Raw genomic sequence first — 21,720 nt, forward strand, 5'->3', positions numbered from 1 at the left:
CATAAATTACATATTGGGGGAATAGCATTAAACACCGCCGGGGAGTTCAGCGGCAGCAGGGAGAGCCGTCACTTGGTTCGTCCTGCGCCGAACTGCCTGGCGCCGAGACGGGTTGTACTCTGCCAAGTGGGTAATAGGAGCGAGTACAGGGTGCAATGTGGGTGCTGGCTAGTGGGGTATTGGCTGTAATGTGGGTGCTGAATGCAGATGCTTGGTTTCTTGTGGGTTTTGGGTGCGGGTACATGAGGAAATGTGGGTTGATGCACGTACAGTACTAAGTGCCATATGGAGGCTGGATGTAGGTGCAGGCGGGTGGGAGGTCACCATGCGTGCTGCTGTGGATAGTAGAATTTCTGCTAGAGGAGGGAGAGGTCACTGTGGGTGTGGGTGCTTTAGGAAGGGGAGATCGCTGTGGGTGCAAGGGGTAGGAGAGGTCACTGTGGGTGCTGGTGAAGGTAGAGGTCAGTATGGGTGCTGGAAGGGGAGGTCACTGTGGATGCTGGGTGTTGGGGGAGGTCACTCTGGGTGCTGGCGATGGGAGAGGTCACTATAGGTGCTGCTTTTGGGATAGGAGGTCCCTGTGGGTACTGCAGTAGACAGGAGGCGTGCCTCTGCAGTGGTTGGGGGGGGGGGGTCACTGTGGCTGCTGGAAGAGGGATAAGTCAGTGTGGCTGCTGGGGGAGGTAGAGGTCAGTGTGGGTGCTGGGGGAGGCAGGATCACTGGGGGAGGTAGGATCACTGCTAGTGCTGGGGAGGGAGAGGTCACTGTGGGTAGTAGGTGAAGGGAAAGGTCACTGTGGGTGCCAGGTGGAGGAAGAGGTCATTGTGGGTTTTGGGGGAGGGAGAGGTCACAGTGGGTGCAGCTATTAGGGAGACACCCTCTTACTTGCTCCCACACAGCTGATGGAATCCCCACACTAGGATTCCTGTCCGGAGCCTCTTCACTCTAAAGCCTAGTTCCCCAACTCTGTCCTCAAGGCCCACCAACAGTGCATGTTTTGCAGAAACCACAAACGTGCACAGGTAAGGTAATTAGTGTCTCAGCAGAGCTGATTAACTACACCTGTGGATTTCCACAAAACATGCACTGTTGGTGGTCCTTGAGGACAGGCTTGGGGAACAAGAAAACTCTAAAGTGTCCCAGGTAGGGAGGGGTATATTGTGGGCGGGGATTCCCACAGATGGGGGCAATGCTTTTATTGCACGGTCAAAGGGGCCCTTTTATTGAGAATTTTTAAAAAGGGGGATGTCTAGGCACCTAGAGCAAACTTTCCCCCCCCCCTTTCCCCGCACATGCCTGCTTCCAACTGCTTATTGCACTTCTAGTTAACCTACTGGGTTTAGACTAAAGTAATGTTACATTGTTGCACAACGGTTAGTGCTAGAAACATCCATATTGTATTTGTTTGTACTTTTCCGTTAGCCGGGCGCAACCGCTAGGTGGCACTAATTACTATTCCCCCTCCAGGCTGCCATGGATAGTAGGGAAAGATGGCGATCGCTGAGGTGGCGTTAATTACTATTCCCCCTCCAGGCCGCCATGGATAGTAGGGAAAGATGGCGATCGCTGAGGTGGCGTTAATTACTATTCCCCCTCCAGGCCGCCATGGATAGTAGGGAAAGATGTAACTCTGCTGCCAGCGATCGCTAGAGTTACATCTTTCCCTACTATCCATGGCGGCCTGGAGGGGGAATAGTAATTCACGCCACCTAGCGGTTGCGCCCGGCTAACGGAAAAGTACCTATTTGTTATATCGAATTCAGAGAGAGACGCTCTGCTGCTCAGGATCAGAGCAGCTGTCATTCAAAATCTATGTGGATACAATCAGAGATGTGCCTCCACTCTATGTACACTAAGGGAATACCTCCTGACAGCAGGGATAGAGACTAGTGTGCAGTTTTTGGTTTTGGTTTTGTTTTTTTGGGGAGGAATTTGAAGGCTGCAATATTAATTTCCTTGTATAACAAACTGGTTGTCTGGCTGTCCTGCTGATCCTCTGCCTCTAGTACTTTTAGTGTTTACAGCCCCTGAACAAGCATGCAGCAGATCAGATGTTTCTGACTGAAGTCTGACTTAATTTAGTCAGTTCACTAGCAAGTTGCATGCATGTTTCAGGTGTGTGATACTACTGCAGCCAAATAGATCAGCAGGGCTGCCAGGCAACTGGTATGGTGTAAAAGGAAATAAATATGGCAGCATCCATATCCCTCTCAGTTCAGGTGTCCTTTAACCTCCCTGGCGGTAAGCCCGAGCTGAGCTCGGGCTATGCCGCGCAGGGGGAGATCTCAGCCCCTGGTGGGGCGATTTGTGTCCTGTAAATTGCTGTGCGCGCAGCCAGCACTTTGCTAGCCGCGCGCACAGCTTGATCGCCGCCGCTCTGCGGCGATCGGCCGCACGCAGCGGCTGAAGAGGGCCCCCCCCCGCCAGAGCCCTGCGCTGCCCGGATCAATGAGTTCCGGGCAGCGCTATGGGCTGGATCTGGTCTGCCTGACGTCAGGACGTCGGCTGACGTCCATGACGTCATCCCGATCGTCGCCATGGCGACAGGAGAAGCCAAACAGGGGAACGCGTTATATACGCGTTCCCCTGTTTGCTATAGATGCCGGCGACGATCGGACTAGAGGGCCACATGCGCCCTCTAGTGGTGTTTCATGTAGCTACCACTCTGGTAGCTTTACATGAAACAAAAAAAAAAAATTTTTTAAAAAAAGGATTTTTTTAATTAGGAAAAAAAAATTAACCGCCAAGGAGGTTAAAGTAACTTTATTAGCTGTTCCATATCTGTTTTTTCTTTCAACTGGATTTTTTTTAGTTATGAAATTCTATCAAATCTGTTGGAGCAGAGAGGATAATTTAACTTACTGCTTTACAGAGACACAGTAGTGACATATAGTAGAATGCAGTAAATTATTCAGGATAACCTTTTTTCAGTATATTTTCTGGTTTCAGCATTAGAAACCCTTACTATAGCTATGTATTGCTGTATATTGATATGTAACCCCGCCCTCCCAGTGATACTTAGCTCACCCCTACCCTCCCAAGCATTCTCTGAGACCTGGTATATTTTCCACTGGCTTTAGAACTCTCAGTAAACAAACATTCTGCAGAGCAGCACCTGACTAGACTAACGATAAGGCCACCTGTGATTTCAGAATTTCAAAATGTATACTGGAGTTAGGAAAGAATTTACGATAGACAAAAACAGGTGAAATAACTTATAAATAAATATTGGAAAAAAAAAAAAAGAAATTTTATTCATTATGCTATTTTCACTACAGTTCCTCTTTAAAACTCCTGTGCAACTTCATGTTTTATTACACTGGGGGCATTTAAGTTATTAAAAATGGCCTTTAGTACCTTGATATTAAAGGAAATAGAAATTAAGCTGCTTGTCAATTAAAAATGTTTCTCCCACAGTGTGTGTTTATCTGCAATCTGCTAAGGAGCAATGGAAAAGGCATCCAAAATAAATTGCAATAACAAATATAAAGTGGGGACTGTTTTTTCTACTGCATCAGGGAATCCTTCTTTAAAGGAGTTCCGTGGCATTAAGACACTTACCTGGGGCTTCTACCGCCCCCTGCAGCTGTAATGCCCCACGCAGTCCTCCAAAGATCCGCTGTTCCCTGCCGCCGCTCCTGGTCTAATGCGGCATCTGAGCCAACTGCCGCGCACGTGTGCTTGCTCCCGCACGTCATCGGGAGCAAAATGCGCAGGCGCAGTCAAAGAAAAGTCTGTACTGTGCCTGCGCAGTAACCTACCGATTGACGCGGGAGCAGGAGTGTTTGTCTTGTTAGATGAATATCAGACCGGGGCCGGCAGCGGGGAACCGAGGATCGTAGGAGGATGGTGTGGCACATTACAACTGCAGGGGTTCAGTAGAAGCCCCAGGTAAGTGTCTGTTTTTATTTTCAAACCCCCCCAACAGAACCCCTTTAAGCTAAACAACATCTTTGGCCTATTTGGGGTTGGTTTCTAATGTGTTTTTATTTGTAAACAGAACTGCATTTACATGAGGATTCTCAAGTGCTACAAGAACCTGCAGATCAACTCAATTTAGTTAGTAAAGTTACAATGACTCCGGAGCTGTTTGAGAAGGAGTGGACTTCCATAGCTGCAAAGCAATGCTTGGATATCAGTTGGAAGCAAGAAGCAGAGCCGGACCTTCTGCAGACATCTCTTCATGTGCTAAATATTTACACTATTGCTAAGACCAAAGCTGGGACACAACCATGGAAATCCTACCTATATGCCCAGGACAATAATGACAATATGTTTCTAGTGGAATTAGTAATAGGTAGCAAACCATCTTTTCTTAAAGCTACTGTAAAGCAGGCCTCTAAGCATAAAGATGAGGAACATGCACTGAACAGCTTTGTGGCCCTTCTAAAGAGCGCCGTATCCACAGTTCTGGAGCTTTCCAGATAAAATTACTTAAGAGTACATGTCAGGATACTAAAATTATGTAAACCTACACTGCTACTTACCTGTGGCTTCTGGGCAGCAGGAATGAGGGTAGAGCGGGGTTTGGAGCAGAGCTTCAAGTGCAAACCTGTGCAAATCTATGGGGTAGAATAAAGATACTTGTCTCGATAGCGGGAGGTCTCTGGAACCTCTGCAGGCTTCCCCCACCCCCTTCACCTCGCTGTTCCAACACTGGGACCCCCCACAGCTTGCAGCTGCATTCCTATATAAGAATGAACATGGCCACAGGAAGGCTTGCGCTTATGCAGAAGCAAAGAGCTATTCAAAAAAAGCCAATTACATTTGGGCAGGCATGAGCCTTAAGCCTTCTAAATGCACAATTATCAAACAACCAAAAAAAGTTGTTTGCTATTGTTGAAACAACTGATAAGACGCAGCTCAAGTCAATCCAACTGTTAGATTTTAAGGCCTTTTCTCCCTACTAGGAATTATTGCTTCCTAGAGAGGCATTTATACATTTTTGCGGAAGTCCTTTTATGGATCAATTTACAGTGCCTGCTGTACCATTTTACTCTTGAAAAGGAATATTTATATGTTCATTGAATAAAAATTTGTACTACGTATAATAAAAGATTTGCTGCAAGAGTTTCTTTAACTTTTTTTTTCTTTGCTGATTTTTGAAAATCCTTACTATATATTGTAAATAAATTGAGCGCAGTAGAACACCTTTTATGGATATTACATTTTTATATAATTTAGTCACTTATGTGACAGCATATCAGCTGAGCAGAAAACTAACACAATTGCGCCTGCAGTGCGTTTTCAAAAAGGGACTGAGGCAAACCTGAGGGAAAAATAATCTTATGAGATAGTTAATTGTATGTGTTATACTAATGATAGTAAATAGAATATACGGTAAGCATCATAGAACTGAATCTCATGTTTGTATTTTCAGTTTAAGGGCTTAATTTCTAAAACTGCATTCTCAACAGCAGCTGTGACAGTCTGCTTTGTCGAGCTGCAAAACAATTAAAAGCAATGACCCTTTGAACTTTTTATAACTTACCAGATTTCTTCTCAGCCAAAGAAAACTGTTGTGGCTTCTATTTACCTTCAGGCGAGAAAGCTGAATTGGACAAGCTCATACTGAACAACTCTTGTCTTTTTTAGCACTTTACATGAAATCCTGAAAGGGACTTCAGGCAATTTCCACTTTCTAGGAAATCAGAAAGATGTCAGACAATTTCTTAATAGGACTATGCACTATATGTAGCAATGTTTATCTCGTCATGTCTTATGTTAGTTCAGGTACGCTTTAGATCGCAGATGGTGGGAATGGTACTGGGCATTCATATTTCCGCTCAGTAGAAATTGTGCCATTGATATGCACTGGATGCACTTTCACTGGGAAAAACAGAAGATACATAGCATTCAAATTTGGACACAAAAACACAGCGTGCATGAACAAATCTGACTGTGTGTGAACTTTGTTATGCAATTGTATAAAATGTAATACTTTCTAGTACAAAGGAATGTTGAACACCTGTTGGTGGTTAGAAGTTTAGATTTACATCTTTAAATAAACCTGAGCCAAAACTGGGGTTCAAAATCAGATACATACCCTAAGGAAAGGGAAGCCTCAGGATCCTATTGAGGCTTCCCTCGCTTGTTTGAAGCTTCCCCCCCCCCCCATTGCAAAGCGCGGCCCCACTTTACATCAGAAGCTCCTCTTCCTAAATCATGGCCTCATAGAAGCCACCCGAGCATGCACAGTAGCACGGAGCCCGTGGCTCTGGCATACTGCACATGGGCGGGCTGGGTCGGCTATTGCGCGGCCATGATCCAGGAAGAGGAGCTGCGTGGCCCTGATGTGATAAGCGACAATGCCTTGTCGCTAATCTTCCTGGGGGATGGGGGGCTCGCTTAGCGATGGGGGCAACGAGTATCAAGGGAAGTCTCAATGGGATCCTGAGACTTCTCTTAAAGTAAGTATCTGATTTTGTATCCGAGCTTCAGCTCGGGTACACTTTAAAGTTGTTAGTGCTGCAAAGTAATACACATTGGTCGCTGTTATTGCCAGACCTGTATGGATGCATATAATGAAATATGCAGTATATTCAAGTGTGTTATTATTTAGTATTTATATGTATATATTAACTGTCCCTCAGAGGGACTCGCAGTGTAATACCTGCCAAAGCCATATGTCCATCAGTCTAAGGACAATTCAGCGGAAGCCAGTCCTTTATTTGTATGTTTTTGGGACGTGGTAGGAAACCAGAGAACCCAGAAGAAAACCACGCAGACACGGTGAGAACATAGAAACTCTGTTCCCTGGCTGGGTACCGGTTCTTCAAGGCAAGAATGCTATCCACTACACTACTGTGCCACCCATCTATTATTAGGTCTAGGCTATTGAAAAAACATATGCTTTATGAGAATGTTTATATATCATTCAGTGTATGTGTTTGTTATGGTTGATTATGATTTTCTGATAGTCATGTGCAAAGTAAACACATATTAGGATACCAAGGATCCTTATATAGTGGAGTTGTAGGTTCCCTTTTTGCCAAAATCTATATGCTGCTTATTTGTCGTTGGGCTAGTCAGTCACAGTGATGTACTGATGTCACTGATTTCCTATGAATGTATGTACAGCAGGCTATTGTCATGTCAAACTTTGTCTTTCAACTATATGTCAGTTATATGTCTGAAAAAAATCAATATTTTTCTAGACAGAAAATGTCTCTAAGTTTTTGATGACAAATCATTTTTTCACTATGTGACAGACTATATTTTATCTTGGCTCGCCATGCAAGACTTAATTTCCGCTCCAAGTTGCTTTCACAATCACTTTAACTTCTGCAATGCCATACACTCCTCAGCCACATTATTAGACCTCAAACAGCTGACATCAATTACATTAATTATTTTATTAAAGGGGCACACAATAAGCTTTGGGTACTAAGCATGGCAACTACTGTAGTCAATATTTGAAAGTTGTGTATTGAAAACAGGATATATGGGCAAGCGCAAGGATCTGAGCAACTTTGAAAGGCAATGGATTTTGCAGGCCCTGAGAGAAAAGGTCTAGATCACAGCGATTGGCACCTTGCTTTGTATGGGTTGTGCAATGAAAGACTAGTTTAATTGGCTGTGCTGATACTTGTGTGTACAGTTTGGAACTTACCCATTAGAGCTGGACCATGAAGCAATGAAGGAAGGTGACCTAGTTTAGTAACTCATTTTCTTTGGCCTCCAGTTTTCCGAGATCTCAGTCAGATCAAGATTATGTAGAATGCGCTGCAAAAAATTAAATTCAAATCAATAGAGCTCCCAACTTCAGATAACTAAAGGCTAAAATGAGAACCAGACACGAGGACCAGTGCTACCAGTTTGGCTTTGCCCTGCCTTTCTTGCCTTCCAGAACAGCTATTTTCAATAGTGTAGTGGGTGTGCAGACTCCTCCCCTCCCCAGTGCATGACTGAGACGTGTGAAGTGCTGACTCGTCAATGTAAATGTGCCAATACAGTATAATTCCATCATGTTTGCTATGTAACTATATTACATACTCTATTTAAAGTAAACTAGGGACTGGGCCAAATAGTTTACTATATCAAAAGTGTTCTATATCAGATTTGGTCATACACTATATAAATATACACTGTATGAATATACAGTTATTTTCAAAATTATTCAACCCCCAATGCTGTAAAGTGTTTTAGGGAATGTAATGTACATTTGTAATTGTGTTCAGAATGAAATCTTACAAGGACCTTTTAAAGAACCAAATGCAACTAAAATGGCATCAATAGTTTTTGTAATACAGTATTCCATTTTTTTGTGTGATTTCTTCATTAACACAATTATTCAACCCCTTAAAGACTCTTAAAAAACAGAGGTTCATTAAAGTGTTTTCGATCAGGTATTGAAAACACCTGTGGATGGTAACGAGCAGCAATCAAGCATAATAAGCACCAAATAGGCAGATTTTAAAATGACTCAGCTCCTTCTAGACATTTACTGGTGTGTTTACAAACATGGTGAAGTCAAGAGAATGGTCCAGGAAGACAAGAGAAGAGGTGATTTCTCTTTACAGGAAGGGCAATGGCTATAAGAAGATTGCAAAGATGTTAAACATACCAAGAGACAACATAGGAAGCATCATTCGCAAATTCAAGGCAAAGGGCACTGTTGAAATGCTACCTGGTCGTGGCAGAAAGAAGATGCTGACTTCGACTGCTGTGCGCTACCTGAAGCACAAAGTGGAGAAAAGTCCCCGTGTGACTGCTGAAGAACTGAAAAAATATTTGTCAGATGCAAGTACTGAAGTTTCAGCTCAGACAATAAGGCGCACACTGCATAATGAAGGCCTCCATGCCAGAACTCCCAGGCGCACCCCCTTGCTGTCTCCAAAGAATAAGAAGAGTCGACTGCAGTATGCCAAGTCATGTGGACAAACCACAAAAGTTTTGGTATAGTGTTCTGTGGACTGATGAAACAAAATTAGAACTGTTTGGGCCTATGGATCAGCGCTATGTTTGGAGGAGGAAGAACAAGGCCTATGAAGAAAACACCTTCCCTACCGTGAAGCATGGCGGGAGGGTCAATCATGCTTTGGGGCTGTTTTGCTTCTGCAGGTACAGGGAAGCTTCAGTGTGTGCAAAGTTCCATGAATTCTCTTCAGTACCAGGAGATATTGGTTGAAATTGTGATGCAGTCCGTCACAAACCTGAGGCTTAGGAGACGTTGGACCTTTCAACAGGACAATGATCCCAAGCATACCTCCAAGTCCACTAGCATGGTTGCAGATTAAAGACTGGAACATTTTGGAGTGGCCATCGCAGTCACCAGACTTAAATCCGATTGAGAACCTCTGGTGGGACTTAAAGAAAGCAGTTGCAGCGAGCAAGCCTAAGAATGTGACTGAACTGGAGGCTTTTGCCCATGAAGAATGGGCTAAGATACCCGTAGATCGCTGCAAGACACTTGTGTCAAGCTATGCTTCACGTTTAAAAGCTGTTAGAACTGGAAAAGGATGTTGTACTAAGTACTAAGAATGAATGTCACTTGGGGGTTGAATAAAACCGATAATGATGAGAGCACAGAAAAGACATTTGTGGTTATTTCATTATAAATGTTATATTTGTCTGACTTACAAGTGCCTCTTTGATTTAATTGTAAACAAGATGACTGAAATTATCAAAATCAATGTCAAACTGGCCAAAACACTCAATTTCAGTGGGGGTTGAATAATTTTGAACACAACTACAGGTGCATGGTCGAACCCGAGGAGTGAGTTTACAATAGTCAGAGGTTTACTTTATCAAAGTTCACTATAAAAAGCTTCTGCTGTAGTTGCATTCCTCATACCCACTAAATTGTGGAAAATAGCTATTGGCTGTAAGACAAGCAGGGCATAATTGAACTTGCAGCATTAGCCCTGCTTTTGGGCTTTCATTTTTGCCTTCAGGTACTAATACAAGTGACAGATTTATATCAGCACTGCAAGACAATTACTTAAAGACCGCCTCCAGCCAAAAAAAAAGGTCTGAATGGCAATATATACATGTAGTCTATGCACTGTGTAGAAGTTAGATGAACATATAATGTTTACATCTGGTACATCATAGTGGATGAAACAGACAAACATTTATATCTATAGCAGCACTTCCTTCTTTATCCTAATGCTGAAGCTTTGTGTCTCCCCCTCCAGCCTGGTTCCCTCCCCTGCTCTCTGCCTGCCTGGATCAAATTATTTCTCTTTTCAGTGTGTAACAGTGACGAGACACAGGACACAGAGGAGTTATGACCTCAATCCCCAGCATCCTTTGCACCTATGGTTTGGAGAAAAAAAAATGCCAGGACCCAATTTCATACTGGGGGCAGGGATTTCAAGACCATATGTGGAATACGGACCCGGGGGTGAGAAAATCACACTTTGTGTGATTTTATATATCTTGGCAACTTACTAAGTTTTTTAAAGCAAACTGTAATGTATAATTTAGGTACTCTTTAACAAAAATGGTTACCAAACTAACCAGGGGAGGAGGCATCTGCCGAATGCACAGAGAAATGGATGAAAATAGCGGTGGTTCAAAGGGAGAGAAACCTTACTAGAGTAAGAAAAGTTATTCCTACAATTGAGCAGGATTTGTTGAAATTTAATGGAATGAAGGAATTTATTAGCTGGAAGGACAAATTAGAGACTGGTATTAGGTCAGTCAAGTTAGATCTCATTCAAAAAAAGCTCAAAAAGTTTGAGAGAGATAAAACTGATTATGTTTCAGGAAATATATTTAAGTGGGACCACAAGACGTTAGATCGCACCAACCCCTTGAGCCCTGCTAAAACAAAACACCTGCATACCACTGACATTAAAGATAATCAGAACAGACCTTTCTAAAGGGTCCCCCCTAGAGACCCCAGAAATGAAAATACGTTCATCCACCCCGTAACACCTAATAGATATAGGTCCATGCCCCTAACCCAAAAGATTCCGTAAACGCTCATATAAATATGAGCACCCGCCCAATCAATATAAAAAAAAGAAAAAAAAACTTCCACTTATAGAAATCAATCACAGAAGCCAGATACAAACATAAGGAATCGGGCAATAGATCATAACAGGTTGTCAAATTTCCTAAGAGGTGAGAGTCCCTTAAAGAGACACTGAAGCGAAAAAAAAAATTATGATATTATGATTTGTATGTGTAGTACAGCTAAGAAATAAAACATTAAGATCAGATATATCAGTCTAATTGTTTCCAGTACAGGAAGAGTTGAGAAACTCCAGTTGTTATCTCTATGCAAACAAGCCATTAAGCTCTCCGACTAAGTTAGTCGTGGAGAGGGCTGTTATCTGACTTGTATTATCTCAACTGTAAGTGAACTGTTTACTTTTTCTCTGCTAGAGGAGAGGTCATTACTTCACAGACTGCTCTGAAAGACTCATTTTGAATGCTGAGTGTTGTGTAATCTGCACATATTATAGAATGATGCAATGTTAGAAAAAACACTATATACCTGAAAATAAAAGTATGAGAATATTTTCTTTGCTGTTAATCTTCTAGTAATTATTCATAGTACACAACCAATTCACTATATCATATTTTTTTTTTCGCTTCAGTGTCTCTTTAAGGAGCAAATTGTCCCATCATACAGGGCGGGATAGATACACATCCAGAGTGGATAGTGCCAAACAGCACCACTTAGATTCTCCCAAATCATTGGGGAGGGCCCAGAAGAATGTGGGAAAAAGGAGTGATCCCCAAAAAACATTGGAAGGAGAGGGAAGCACAATCCCACCAATCACAAATAGAGAAACCCAAGAAGATCAGTGAGATCCCAGAATGGACACTAAAGCTGCTCACCCCAGAGGAACGAGGTGAGCTGACTTTAGCAGAAGGTGGGGCATTTACGAATGCCACCAGTCCTGAGGGTGGGATAAAGGATCATGGACAAGATCATTTTTTAGGGGTACCGACCATCCAGATGTCTGGAACCACGAGAAAAAGAGGGATAGGAGACGTAGAAGGAGTTGTCGAGGAGGGAAAGCGATCCAAAAAAGAAAAGAAAAATGGAGAAATGCAAATGGAAGAAACTCAAACATAAACATATTTAATTTATCTTCACATTCCCTTTCTACTAGTGAAGTCTCGCTATTAGAAAAGGGTCTTAATTTTGCCCCCAGTGCAAGCCCAAACGAGTTTCAATTATACAAAGATCTCCACAGATTTATTAGATCCCTGACATTGAAAAGGTTCCATACTGTGCAAGAAGGAAAAAAGGTGGGAACAGAGACTATAGATCATGCTTCCACACATGTGGAGGACGATCCCCATACTGACCCTGTGGGAGTGGAGTTCCCACTGGGGTTGGAAAATACCACTTTGTCGATGGAGGAGAGTGAAGACTGGCTGCAATACATTCCTGACACAAACATCCGCCACACTCAGTTTAAAACGAAATCAATTTTTTACCCCACTCATTCCAAAGGACAATATATTATACTTATTATCAAGTAGTACTAGAACAGTTTAAAAATCTGTGCAAAGATAAACAAAACACAAAAAACCATTACAATTTAGATAGATCTGAGAAGGAAGCACTGAAACAGCTAATAGATAATAAAAATGTGGTCATCAGACAGGCTGATAAGGGAGGAGGGATTGTGGTTATGGATTTTGCATGGTACAAAGATGAAGGTCTTCAGCTTCTAGCTGATAATGCCACTTATCGAGTCCTTCCCACCGATCCTACTGTTCATTTTACTGATGTTTTACAAAAAATTGTTGCTATGGTTATGCTTTTAAAAACGGAATTGTAAATGAACTTGAGAAATGATTTTTGGTACCCACTCACCCCTCCATTCCGTATTTCTACCATATTCCCAAGATCCACAAAAACCCGCAGCAGCCCCCGGGAAGACCGATTGTGGCAGGGATGGAGGGGTTAGTTGCCGATATTTCGGTTTATGTAGATTATTTTCTTCAACCTTTAGTATTTAAAACTGAAGCATACACACGTGACTCTTCACATGTTTTAGATATGTTAAGTAATTATGTATGGGAAGAGGGCTACTTATGGGCATCCCTTGATGTCGCTTCCTTGTTTACATGTATTCCCCATGAGAAGGGATTGGAGGCGGTGCAGTTTTTTCTCATCCAGGATGGTACTCTGCCCATCACACAAGCACAATTTATTATTGATCTTTTACGTTTTGCTTTGTCTCATAACTATTTTAGTTTTATGGACGAATTGTACCTCCAAACATGCGGAACCTCTATGGGGGCAGGATTCGCCCCCAGTTTCGCCAATTTATATACGGTGTATTGGGAAAGCCAGTTCATCTGGGTCCCCAATCCCTTCTCTAAAAACTTGGTCGCCTATACTCACTACATAGACGACGTCTTGATTATTTGGGATGGAGGACGAGATGAACTGGAGAAATTTGTGGCGTATTGCAATGACAATGAATTTGGTTTAATGTTCACCCATGTGGTATCCGAGAAGAGACTGGTGTTTTTAGACTTGGCGCTATTTTGTACCACTGATGAGGATTATATAGAACAAGGGAAGATTTTGACGAATAAATTTATTGAAAAAGGATATAAACATTCAGTCGGTGTCAAATGAATTTAAATCCAGACCCTTAGAACAAGCAAACCAACGCTCTGTAGAGAAATTTGAACCTGGTATGTCTTTTATCACTCCATTTACTAATGATTTTAGAAAGGTTAAAAACATCATAAAACATAACTGGCCCATCCTAAGACAGGATCCTCTCTTGAGGAACATTATTCCTGCACAACCTGGGGTTGTCATTAGAAAAGCAAAATCGATTAAAAATTGTATTGCTACTAGTAATGTAAGGAATAACATTGAAAAAACAAGGAGCATGTTTCCAACATTGGCGAGAAATTTTAAATGTAACATAAAACGCTGTGGCTGTTGTCGATTTATGAGACATAGAATAAAAGAAGTAAGCGATGGGAATGGACAGCTGATTAAGGTGAAAGATTTCATCAACTGTGGAAGCGATCATGTTGTTTATTTACTGTCATGTGGTTGTCCTAAAGCCTATGTGGGGAGAACCACCAGGCCTCTTAGACAAAGAATAGGTGAACATAAACAAAATATCCTTGATGAAAATGAAAAACACAGTGTTCCCCATTACTTTAAAACATTTCATGAAGGCAATGTAGATTCTGTTACGATTTTGGGTCTAGAGGTCATTCCTAAGAGCTTGCATAGGGGAGAAAGATTCAGGAGGCTCTGCGAAAGAGAGACTTTTTGGATCTTCAAACTAGATGCGCTATCTCCCAAAGGGCTCAATGAGGGCCTAGAGGTTTCCACATATTTATAATTGTTGCTTTCGTCATTAAAGATATAACAGAGATTTGGATAATCTGTGTGGGTCTACTCAGAGTATAATTCGGTTCCATTTTTTCCCCCTCTCCTTTCTTGAATATTGCAGGGGCCCATAATCACTGTGGGTGGTGAGTAATCAGTAATATATAGTTGGTCCATAAGAATAGCCTTTAGTGCCTCACTCTGCATATCCGTAGGCCAGTCTTCCCAACCCCTTCCCCCCCCCCCCTTTTCAACCCCCACCCCCTCCTTCCTGTGCTTTTATGTGTGCAGAATGCCGCTTTTTAGAATGCCGCTTCTTAGCATTTTAAGTGCATAAATTCTCATTAATGTCGGTACACTGTAGGGTGGGTGATGCCGATAGGTTCCTACTCATTTGCAATCCATATGGATTTTAGTGACATCCATTTTTTTGAATGGTTATACTATTTAAATTTATACTCTAATTTTGCAATTTCTATGCATTTTTATTTTTTAAATCCACAATTGATATTTTGTGTCTTCTTATGTGGTTTATATGTTCTCCACAAGTTCTGATTCAGTTCCAGAATGTATGTGTAGATATTCTCTTTTATGAATGATATTAATCACAAGCGCTGTGAGCCAGTAGAGAAGACTCCGTTTATAATCTCACATATTGAGCAAAGAGACTTAACATTATATAAAGCCTCTTGTACCATCTATTTCTACACGGCACTAACAAATGGGCTTCCATAGCAACCTTTTAGTCACCAGGGGAGGCGTGGAGGAATGGGATGTGCAGTGGAGTCTCGGGCACACTCCCCCCGTCCTCCGCCCTCCACTCGCATGTCAGCGCAAAGCACCGCTAGTGGTTACTATGACCACGGCGACGCTCTTTATTCCATAAGAGGCGTGCTCTGGCTGATGGCGTCATCTGACGAAGGCGCAGAGCGCCGAAACGCGTAATGACGCTATCAGCATGCCAGGCATAGGCTCCGCCCACCGCCCCGAGAAACGGAATTCCCAGGCCACCGGAGACCGCGCTGCAGGCCACAGCGCGTGTGGATCCATCTCCCCGGGCTTTCAGCGGATGTGCCTTACCGCTTACAGGCGAATTTTAATTCTTTTTATGTAAGTAGAACCTTGAATATGAATAAATTGATTTCCTTGGTAATACACTAAGGAGCGCTCCTGTGTTTTCTAGATAACCAGGGGAGATGCTCTGCTTGATTAGGTCATTTTGGGAATAGTGACCATGCTATAGTACGATTTGACCTACTACTCACCAGGGTTGTGAACAAGGGAACAACAAACTATTAATTTTAAAAAGGCTAACTTAAAGAAGCTCAGGGACTCCCTAAGAGTCTTTGCGTGTAAGTTAAGAGTTTAATGTAGCTATCGCAACACGTTTCAAAAGGGGTAAAAAGGCAGCCTTTCTTCCTGAAGCAAATTAGTGAGGAAACAGACTCTGTGTCCCTCACTAATACTGCTAGCCATCCTTTCCTCCCTGCATCACTGTAGTCAGAAAACGAGTGCCCACAAAATACAGGCTCCGTTCGCTGCTGATCTAGCCACAGTGCCTCCACAGACACCCCTGCTACACAGGGAAGACTACACCAGCGCAGCCCCTGCCTCTTTCACAAAGCAGCTACAGAGTGTGGCCATCTCATGACTAATAGAGGCACAGGTGAATGAAGGAGCAATGGGAGCAGATGGATTCCACTGCAGGAAGGACACTATCGGAAAGCCAGATCCTTGGCTCAAAAGGACCAAAGCGCCCCCCCTCGAGATAAGCCTATAAGGAGAGATAAAGTCAAATGGGGGGGGGGGGGGAGAAAAACAATGAGTTAAGCCAGTTAAGGGGCCTGATGCACAATATTGCGGTAATACTGCCACACACACATAGCGCTTGGAAATATTACCCTTCCGGCAGTAAGTACCGCGGGTTATGCTATTCGCACGACCTGCAGAACTTGGGTAGTGCAACTGTTGCTACAGTAACAAGCATTACCGGCAATAATGCTTGTTACCATAGCAATGGTCACGCTACTTGAGTACTGCGAGTCATGCTAATAGCACTAATTGTTGTTTGAACAATAAAACAAACTTTTGTGCACAATGTTTGTAAAGTATCAGTGACCCTTTTAATTAAAGATGTTCACCGTTGTCCCTTTAACAAAAGTGTTATGAGCAAAGCTGCCTGCTTTAATGTGCGGTATAATATCTTTAAGTCAGCTTTAATTTGCATTAAGAGGATGTAATGAGCAAACAAATCACCATCCGTCAGAAAGAGGAAGTAAGAGTTTTGTAAAGAAGACCCATTCTCCGAAAGGTCTGTTAGTTCATTGCTCGATAAACAGTATTTCAGTTTATGATGAAATAAGGACCTTTATCAGCTGCACGGACATAGAACTTCCATATCTCTGGGGTATGTATTCTTACCAGAAAATGTGCATATTTTCTTACTGGTATCTTTAAGAGAACTGGACAGCTAAATGGTGTTGCAAATTTAATTTAGGGTTTCTATGAGGCAGAAACCCATAGGGTGGGATTGTGTGCTACAAATGTATGTTACTGTTAAATAGAGTTTATATTTTTTATGTTTGTTATATATTTGTAATGCTCTATATACAGTATACAGGCAGAAAAGTTAATTTCTTAAGGGCCATGTCCAACCAGCAGCTTTGTAGCAAAGACATGTATCTGGCTACAATACAAATCTGAAGGTATAAAATGCTGTGATATAGTTACTAGCAGCTCCATTGGGTAACATTGGCAGAAGCAGCTGGAGGTGGGTCTCTTCTACATTTAATCTGTGTTTAAACTGCACATCATATGTTTTATGAATAGGAATTTGATTTGCATTTTGGCACAGTCATCTGTGGAATTTATCAGAATGAGTAATCGGGAAAGAACCTCAGCTGCAGGATAACAGGGCAATCATAAATCAAAGTATAGTACGTCTGATGAAATGGTTTATGCTGCTCCATAAGACTCTATTCAGAATCCATCTGTATTTAAAGGGGCACTATGGCAACATTGATGACATTTGATATTCTAAACTAAGGAATTTAAAATCTGTCATCAGTGTCTTCCTACTTTTTTATTACTCATACAGTTATCATATTTGCTTTTGTGCATAAGTAATATTGTCTGTTTACAAATTACAAGTTTCCAAAGTGTAGTTTATCTTGCCCTGAAAGCTGGCATTGCATTTTATTCAAACTGCTTTTTATTATATATTAACATCTTCTAATGAGCTTTTCTGAACTGTATGTGTGCCTGAAGCACAGAGAGCTTTACAGAGAGCTTGTTTTCACTTGTTACACTGTGTTTACACACATTTTAACAACAATGGAATGTAAACAAAGATATTATTATCTCCAGTTTGGATGCGGATTTGAAGCAGGACAAAGTGCTTTGTTTAACCATTTCAGTGATGTTCTGCTAAAAACAATTCTGGTATAGTAACTTTCTAGCTGTGAGCAATCTTTTAGAGCAAAGTAGAAATCCTGTCTTTCAGACCACTTTAACTGAAAACATTTTCACAATTCTCTGCTACGGAGAGAAAAAAAAGCATACCTACGCATTAAGTGTAAAAGGGCCCTAAGGCTGCTTCACTTGCTAAATGGGGGAGGCTTCATTCAATTACAGTAATATAACTCCCTCTTATTACCAGGGAATACTGTGTGGGGATGGGGGACCACTAGACTACCACGGAATATTGTGAGGCGATAAGGGGACCACGAAACTACCAGGTATATTGTGTAGCAATGGGGGAGGGCACTACGCTACAAGAGAACAGTGTGGGGGATGAGGGGACCACTAGACTACCATGAAATGCTGTGAGGGGATGAGGGGACCACCAGACTACCAGGGAACACTGTGAGGGGATCACTAGACTACCAGGAATATTGTGTAGTGATGGGGAGGGCACTACACAACTAGAAAACAGTGTGGGGAATGAGGGGACCACTAGATTACCATGGAACACTGTGAGGGGACCACCAGACAACCACGGAACACTGTGAGGGGATCACTAGACTACCACGGAACACTGTGAGGGGATGAGGAGACCACTAGACTGCCACGGAACACTGTGAGGGGATCACTAGACTACCACTGAACACTGTTAGGGGATGAGGGGACCACTAGAATACCAGGAATATTTTGTAGTGATGGGGGGCACTACATTACTAGAGAACTGTGTGGGGGTATGAGGGGACCACTAGACTACCAGGGAATACTGTGTGGCGATGGGTGGGTGGCTGGCACTAGACTACCTGGGAACACTGTGGAGGGATGAGGGGACCACTAGACTACCAGGGAATACTGTGTGGGAATGGGGGGGTGGCACTAGAGTACCTGGGAACACTGTGGAGGGATGAGGGGACCACTAGACTACCAGGGAATACTGTGTGGGAATGAGGGGGGGTGGCACTAGACTACCTGGGAACACTGTGGAGGGATGAGGGGACCACTAGACTACCAGGGAATACTGTGTGGGAATGGGGGGTGGCACTAGACTACCTGGGAACACTGTGGAGGGATGAGGGGACCACTAGACTACCAGGGAATACTGTGTGGGAATGGGGGGGGTGGCACTAGACTACCTGGGAACACTGTGGAGGGATGAGGGGACCACTAGACTACCAGGGAATAGTGTGTGGGGAGGGGGAACCACTCGATTTCTAGGGAATACTGTGTGGGGATGGGGGGTGGCACTAGACTTCCAGGGAATACTATGGGAGGGAGTGCTAGACTACCATGGAACACTGTGGAGGAATGAGGGGACCACTAGACTACCAGAGAATACTGTTAGGATGGGGGACCACTAGACTACCAGCGAATACTGTGGGGGACTGCCAGCCAACCTGGCGTCAGGCCGCCCAGCAGCAAGTCAAGCCAGCACAGGGCATAAAACAGGACAGACAGCATGCAAGCCAAGTAACTGCTTGACTATTAATGCTTAATGATCACTACTTATTTATCTGATATTCTGGCTATTTATATTTTATATTATGTGTGTGGGTATTATTTTTTGTATTAAAGGAGAGGGGGCTTCATCCAACATTTTGCTGGGCAGGCCTACTTACACCGCTGCTAAGTTCATATTCATTTGGTTCCACCCATGGCCACACCCATTTTTTGGTGCAGCACGCAAGGTTCCCTGGATCATTTAGAATCCTAGCAATGCCCCTGAGCTGAGTGAAGCCCCCATTTAGTAATTTAAGCAGCCTAAAGCCCGTCATTAAGATCGGGAAGCCATTAGTAATGATTACATAATGCTTAGTTAAAGCAAAATAAATGCCACCGACAACATAGATTTTAAATTCCTGAGTATTAAAATGTTGTTAATTTCACTGTAGCTTCCCTTTAAGAACCCTCAGAAACATGAGGCAGAGGAAAGCACCAAGCTTTTAGGCCCCCTGCACACTGCAAATCTGATTTGTGATTCCAATTTGCGTTTCCGTTCTTTCCTGGATGCTATTAAAAACAAAACAAAAAATGCAGCATGCATTACCGATTAAAAATCGGAATTGAAATCGCGTGTAGTGTGCAAGAGGCCTAAGCTTTTAGTCCAGATTTTCCCTTGGCTGAAATGGATTAGCCACACCATTAGAACTTTTATGCAGAAGCTCTTGTTTAGGGTTAACAGACTTATTTTTACTTTGCTTTGGAGTATTATCATTCATTGTGCTGATGCTGCAATGAGCTCCCCTGGATAAAGAGATTGTTCTTTGCTCAATAATTGCTGAGGACCAGGCTGAGCAAACAAAGCCAGAAGCTTCTGGGTGCAAGTAGAAGAGTGCTGCTTATAATCACTGAGCATCTTTTTGCATTAGCTAGATACAGTGGGATGCGAAAGTTTGAGCAACCTTGTTAATCGTCATGATTTTCCTGTATAAATCGTTGGTTGGTATGATAAAAAATGTCAGTTAAATATATCATATAGGAGACACACACAGTGATATTTGAGAAGTGAAATGAAGTTTATTGGATTTACAGAAAGTGTGCAATAAGTGTTTAAACAATATTAGACAGGTGCATAAATTTGGGCACCACAAAAAAGAAATTAAATCACTATTTAGTAGATCTTCCTTTTGCAGAAATTAGACCCTCTAAACACTTCCTGTAGGTTCCAATGAGAGTTTGGATTCTGGTTGAAGGTATTTTGGACCATTCCTCTTTACAAATGTCTCTAGTTCATCCAGATTTGATGGCTTCCGAGCATGGACAGCTCTCTTTAACCACTTAAGGACCTAGGGCTTTCTACCCCTTAAGGACCGGCCACTTTTTTTCCATTCAGACCACTGCAGCTTTCACGGTTTATTGCTCGCTCATACAACCTACCACCTAAATGAATTTTGGCTCCTTTTCTTGTCACTAATAAAGCTTTCTTTTGGTGCTATTTGATTGCTCCTGCGATTTTTACTTTTTATTATATTCAGCAAAAAAGACATGAATTTTGGCAAAAAAATGATTTTTTTAACTTTCTGTGCTTTTTTAACTTTCTGTATACATGCAGCGCGAAAAATGTGGACAAACATGTTTTTGATAAAAAAAACCCCATTCAGCGTATATTTATTGGTTTGGGTAAAAGTTATAGCGTTTACAAACTATGGTGCAAAAAGTGAATTTTCCCATTTTCAAGCATCTATGACTTTTCTGACCCCCTGTCATGTTTCATGAGGGGCTAGAATTCCAGGATAGTATAAATACCCCCCAAATGACCCCATTTTGGAAAGAAGACATCCCAAAGTATTCACTGAGAGGCATGGTGAGTTCATAGAAGATATTATTTTTTGTCACAAGTAAGCGGAAAATGACACTTTGTGACAAAAAAAAAAAAAAAGTTTCCATTTCTTCTAACTTGCGACAAAAGAAAATGAAATCTGCCACGGACTCACCATGCCCCTCTCTGAATACCTTGAAGGGTCTACTTTCCAAAATGGGGTCATTTGTGGGGTGTGTTTACTGTCCTGACATTTTGGGGGGTGCTAAATTGTAAGCACCCCTGTAAAGCCTAAAGGTGCTCATTGGACTTTGGACCCCTTTAGCGCAGTTAGGCTGCAAAAAAGTGCCACACATGTGGTATTGCCGTACTCAGGAGAAGTAGTACAATGTGTTTTGAGGTGTATTTTTACACATACCCATGCTGGGTGGGAGAAATGCCTCTGTAAATGACAATCTTTTGATTTTTTTACACACAATTGTCCATTTACAGAGTTATTTCTCCCACCCAGCATGGGTATGTGTAAAAATACACCCCAAAACACATTGTACTACTTCTCCCGAGTACGGCGATACCACATGTGTGGCACTTTTTTGCACCCTAACTGCGCTAAAGGGCCCAAAGTCCAATGAGTACCTTTAGGATTTCACAGGTCATTTTGCGGAATTTGATTTCCAGACTACTCCTCACGGTTTAGGGCCCCTAAAATGCCAGGGCAGTATAGGA

The 21,720-nt window shown here is 42.5% G+C and overlaps 1 protein-coding gene across 3 annotated transcripts in view; it reads left to right on the top strand.

Annotated features, from left to right (window-relative positions):
- The window catches only part of AP4B1 (adaptor related protein complex 4 subunit beta 1), a 247,618-nt gene extending 242,547 nt beyond the window's left edge, over positions 1 to 5,071 (top strand). For all 3 annotated transcript variants that reach the window (XM_068269704.1, XM_068269703.1, XM_068269705.1), the window contains one exon: positions 4,002 to 5,071. In XM_068269704.1, the coding sequence (XP_068125805.1) occupies positions 4,002 to 4,429 (428 nt within the window). In that variant the 3' untranslated portion in view covers positions 4,430 to 5,071. The remainder of the gene's footprint in view (positions 1 to 4,001) is intronic.
- The last annotated feature ends 16,649 nt before the right edge of the window (positions 5,072 to 21,720 follow it).

The sequence above is a fragment of the Hyperolius riggenbachi genome, chromosome 2 (assembly GCF_040937935.1).
Source record: "Hyperolius riggenbachi isolate aHypRig1 chromosome 2, aHypRig1.pri, whole genome shotgun sequence".
Classification (NCBI taxonomy): Eukaryota; Metazoa; Chordata; class Amphibia; order Anura; family Hyperoliidae; genus Hyperolius; species Hyperolius riggenbachi.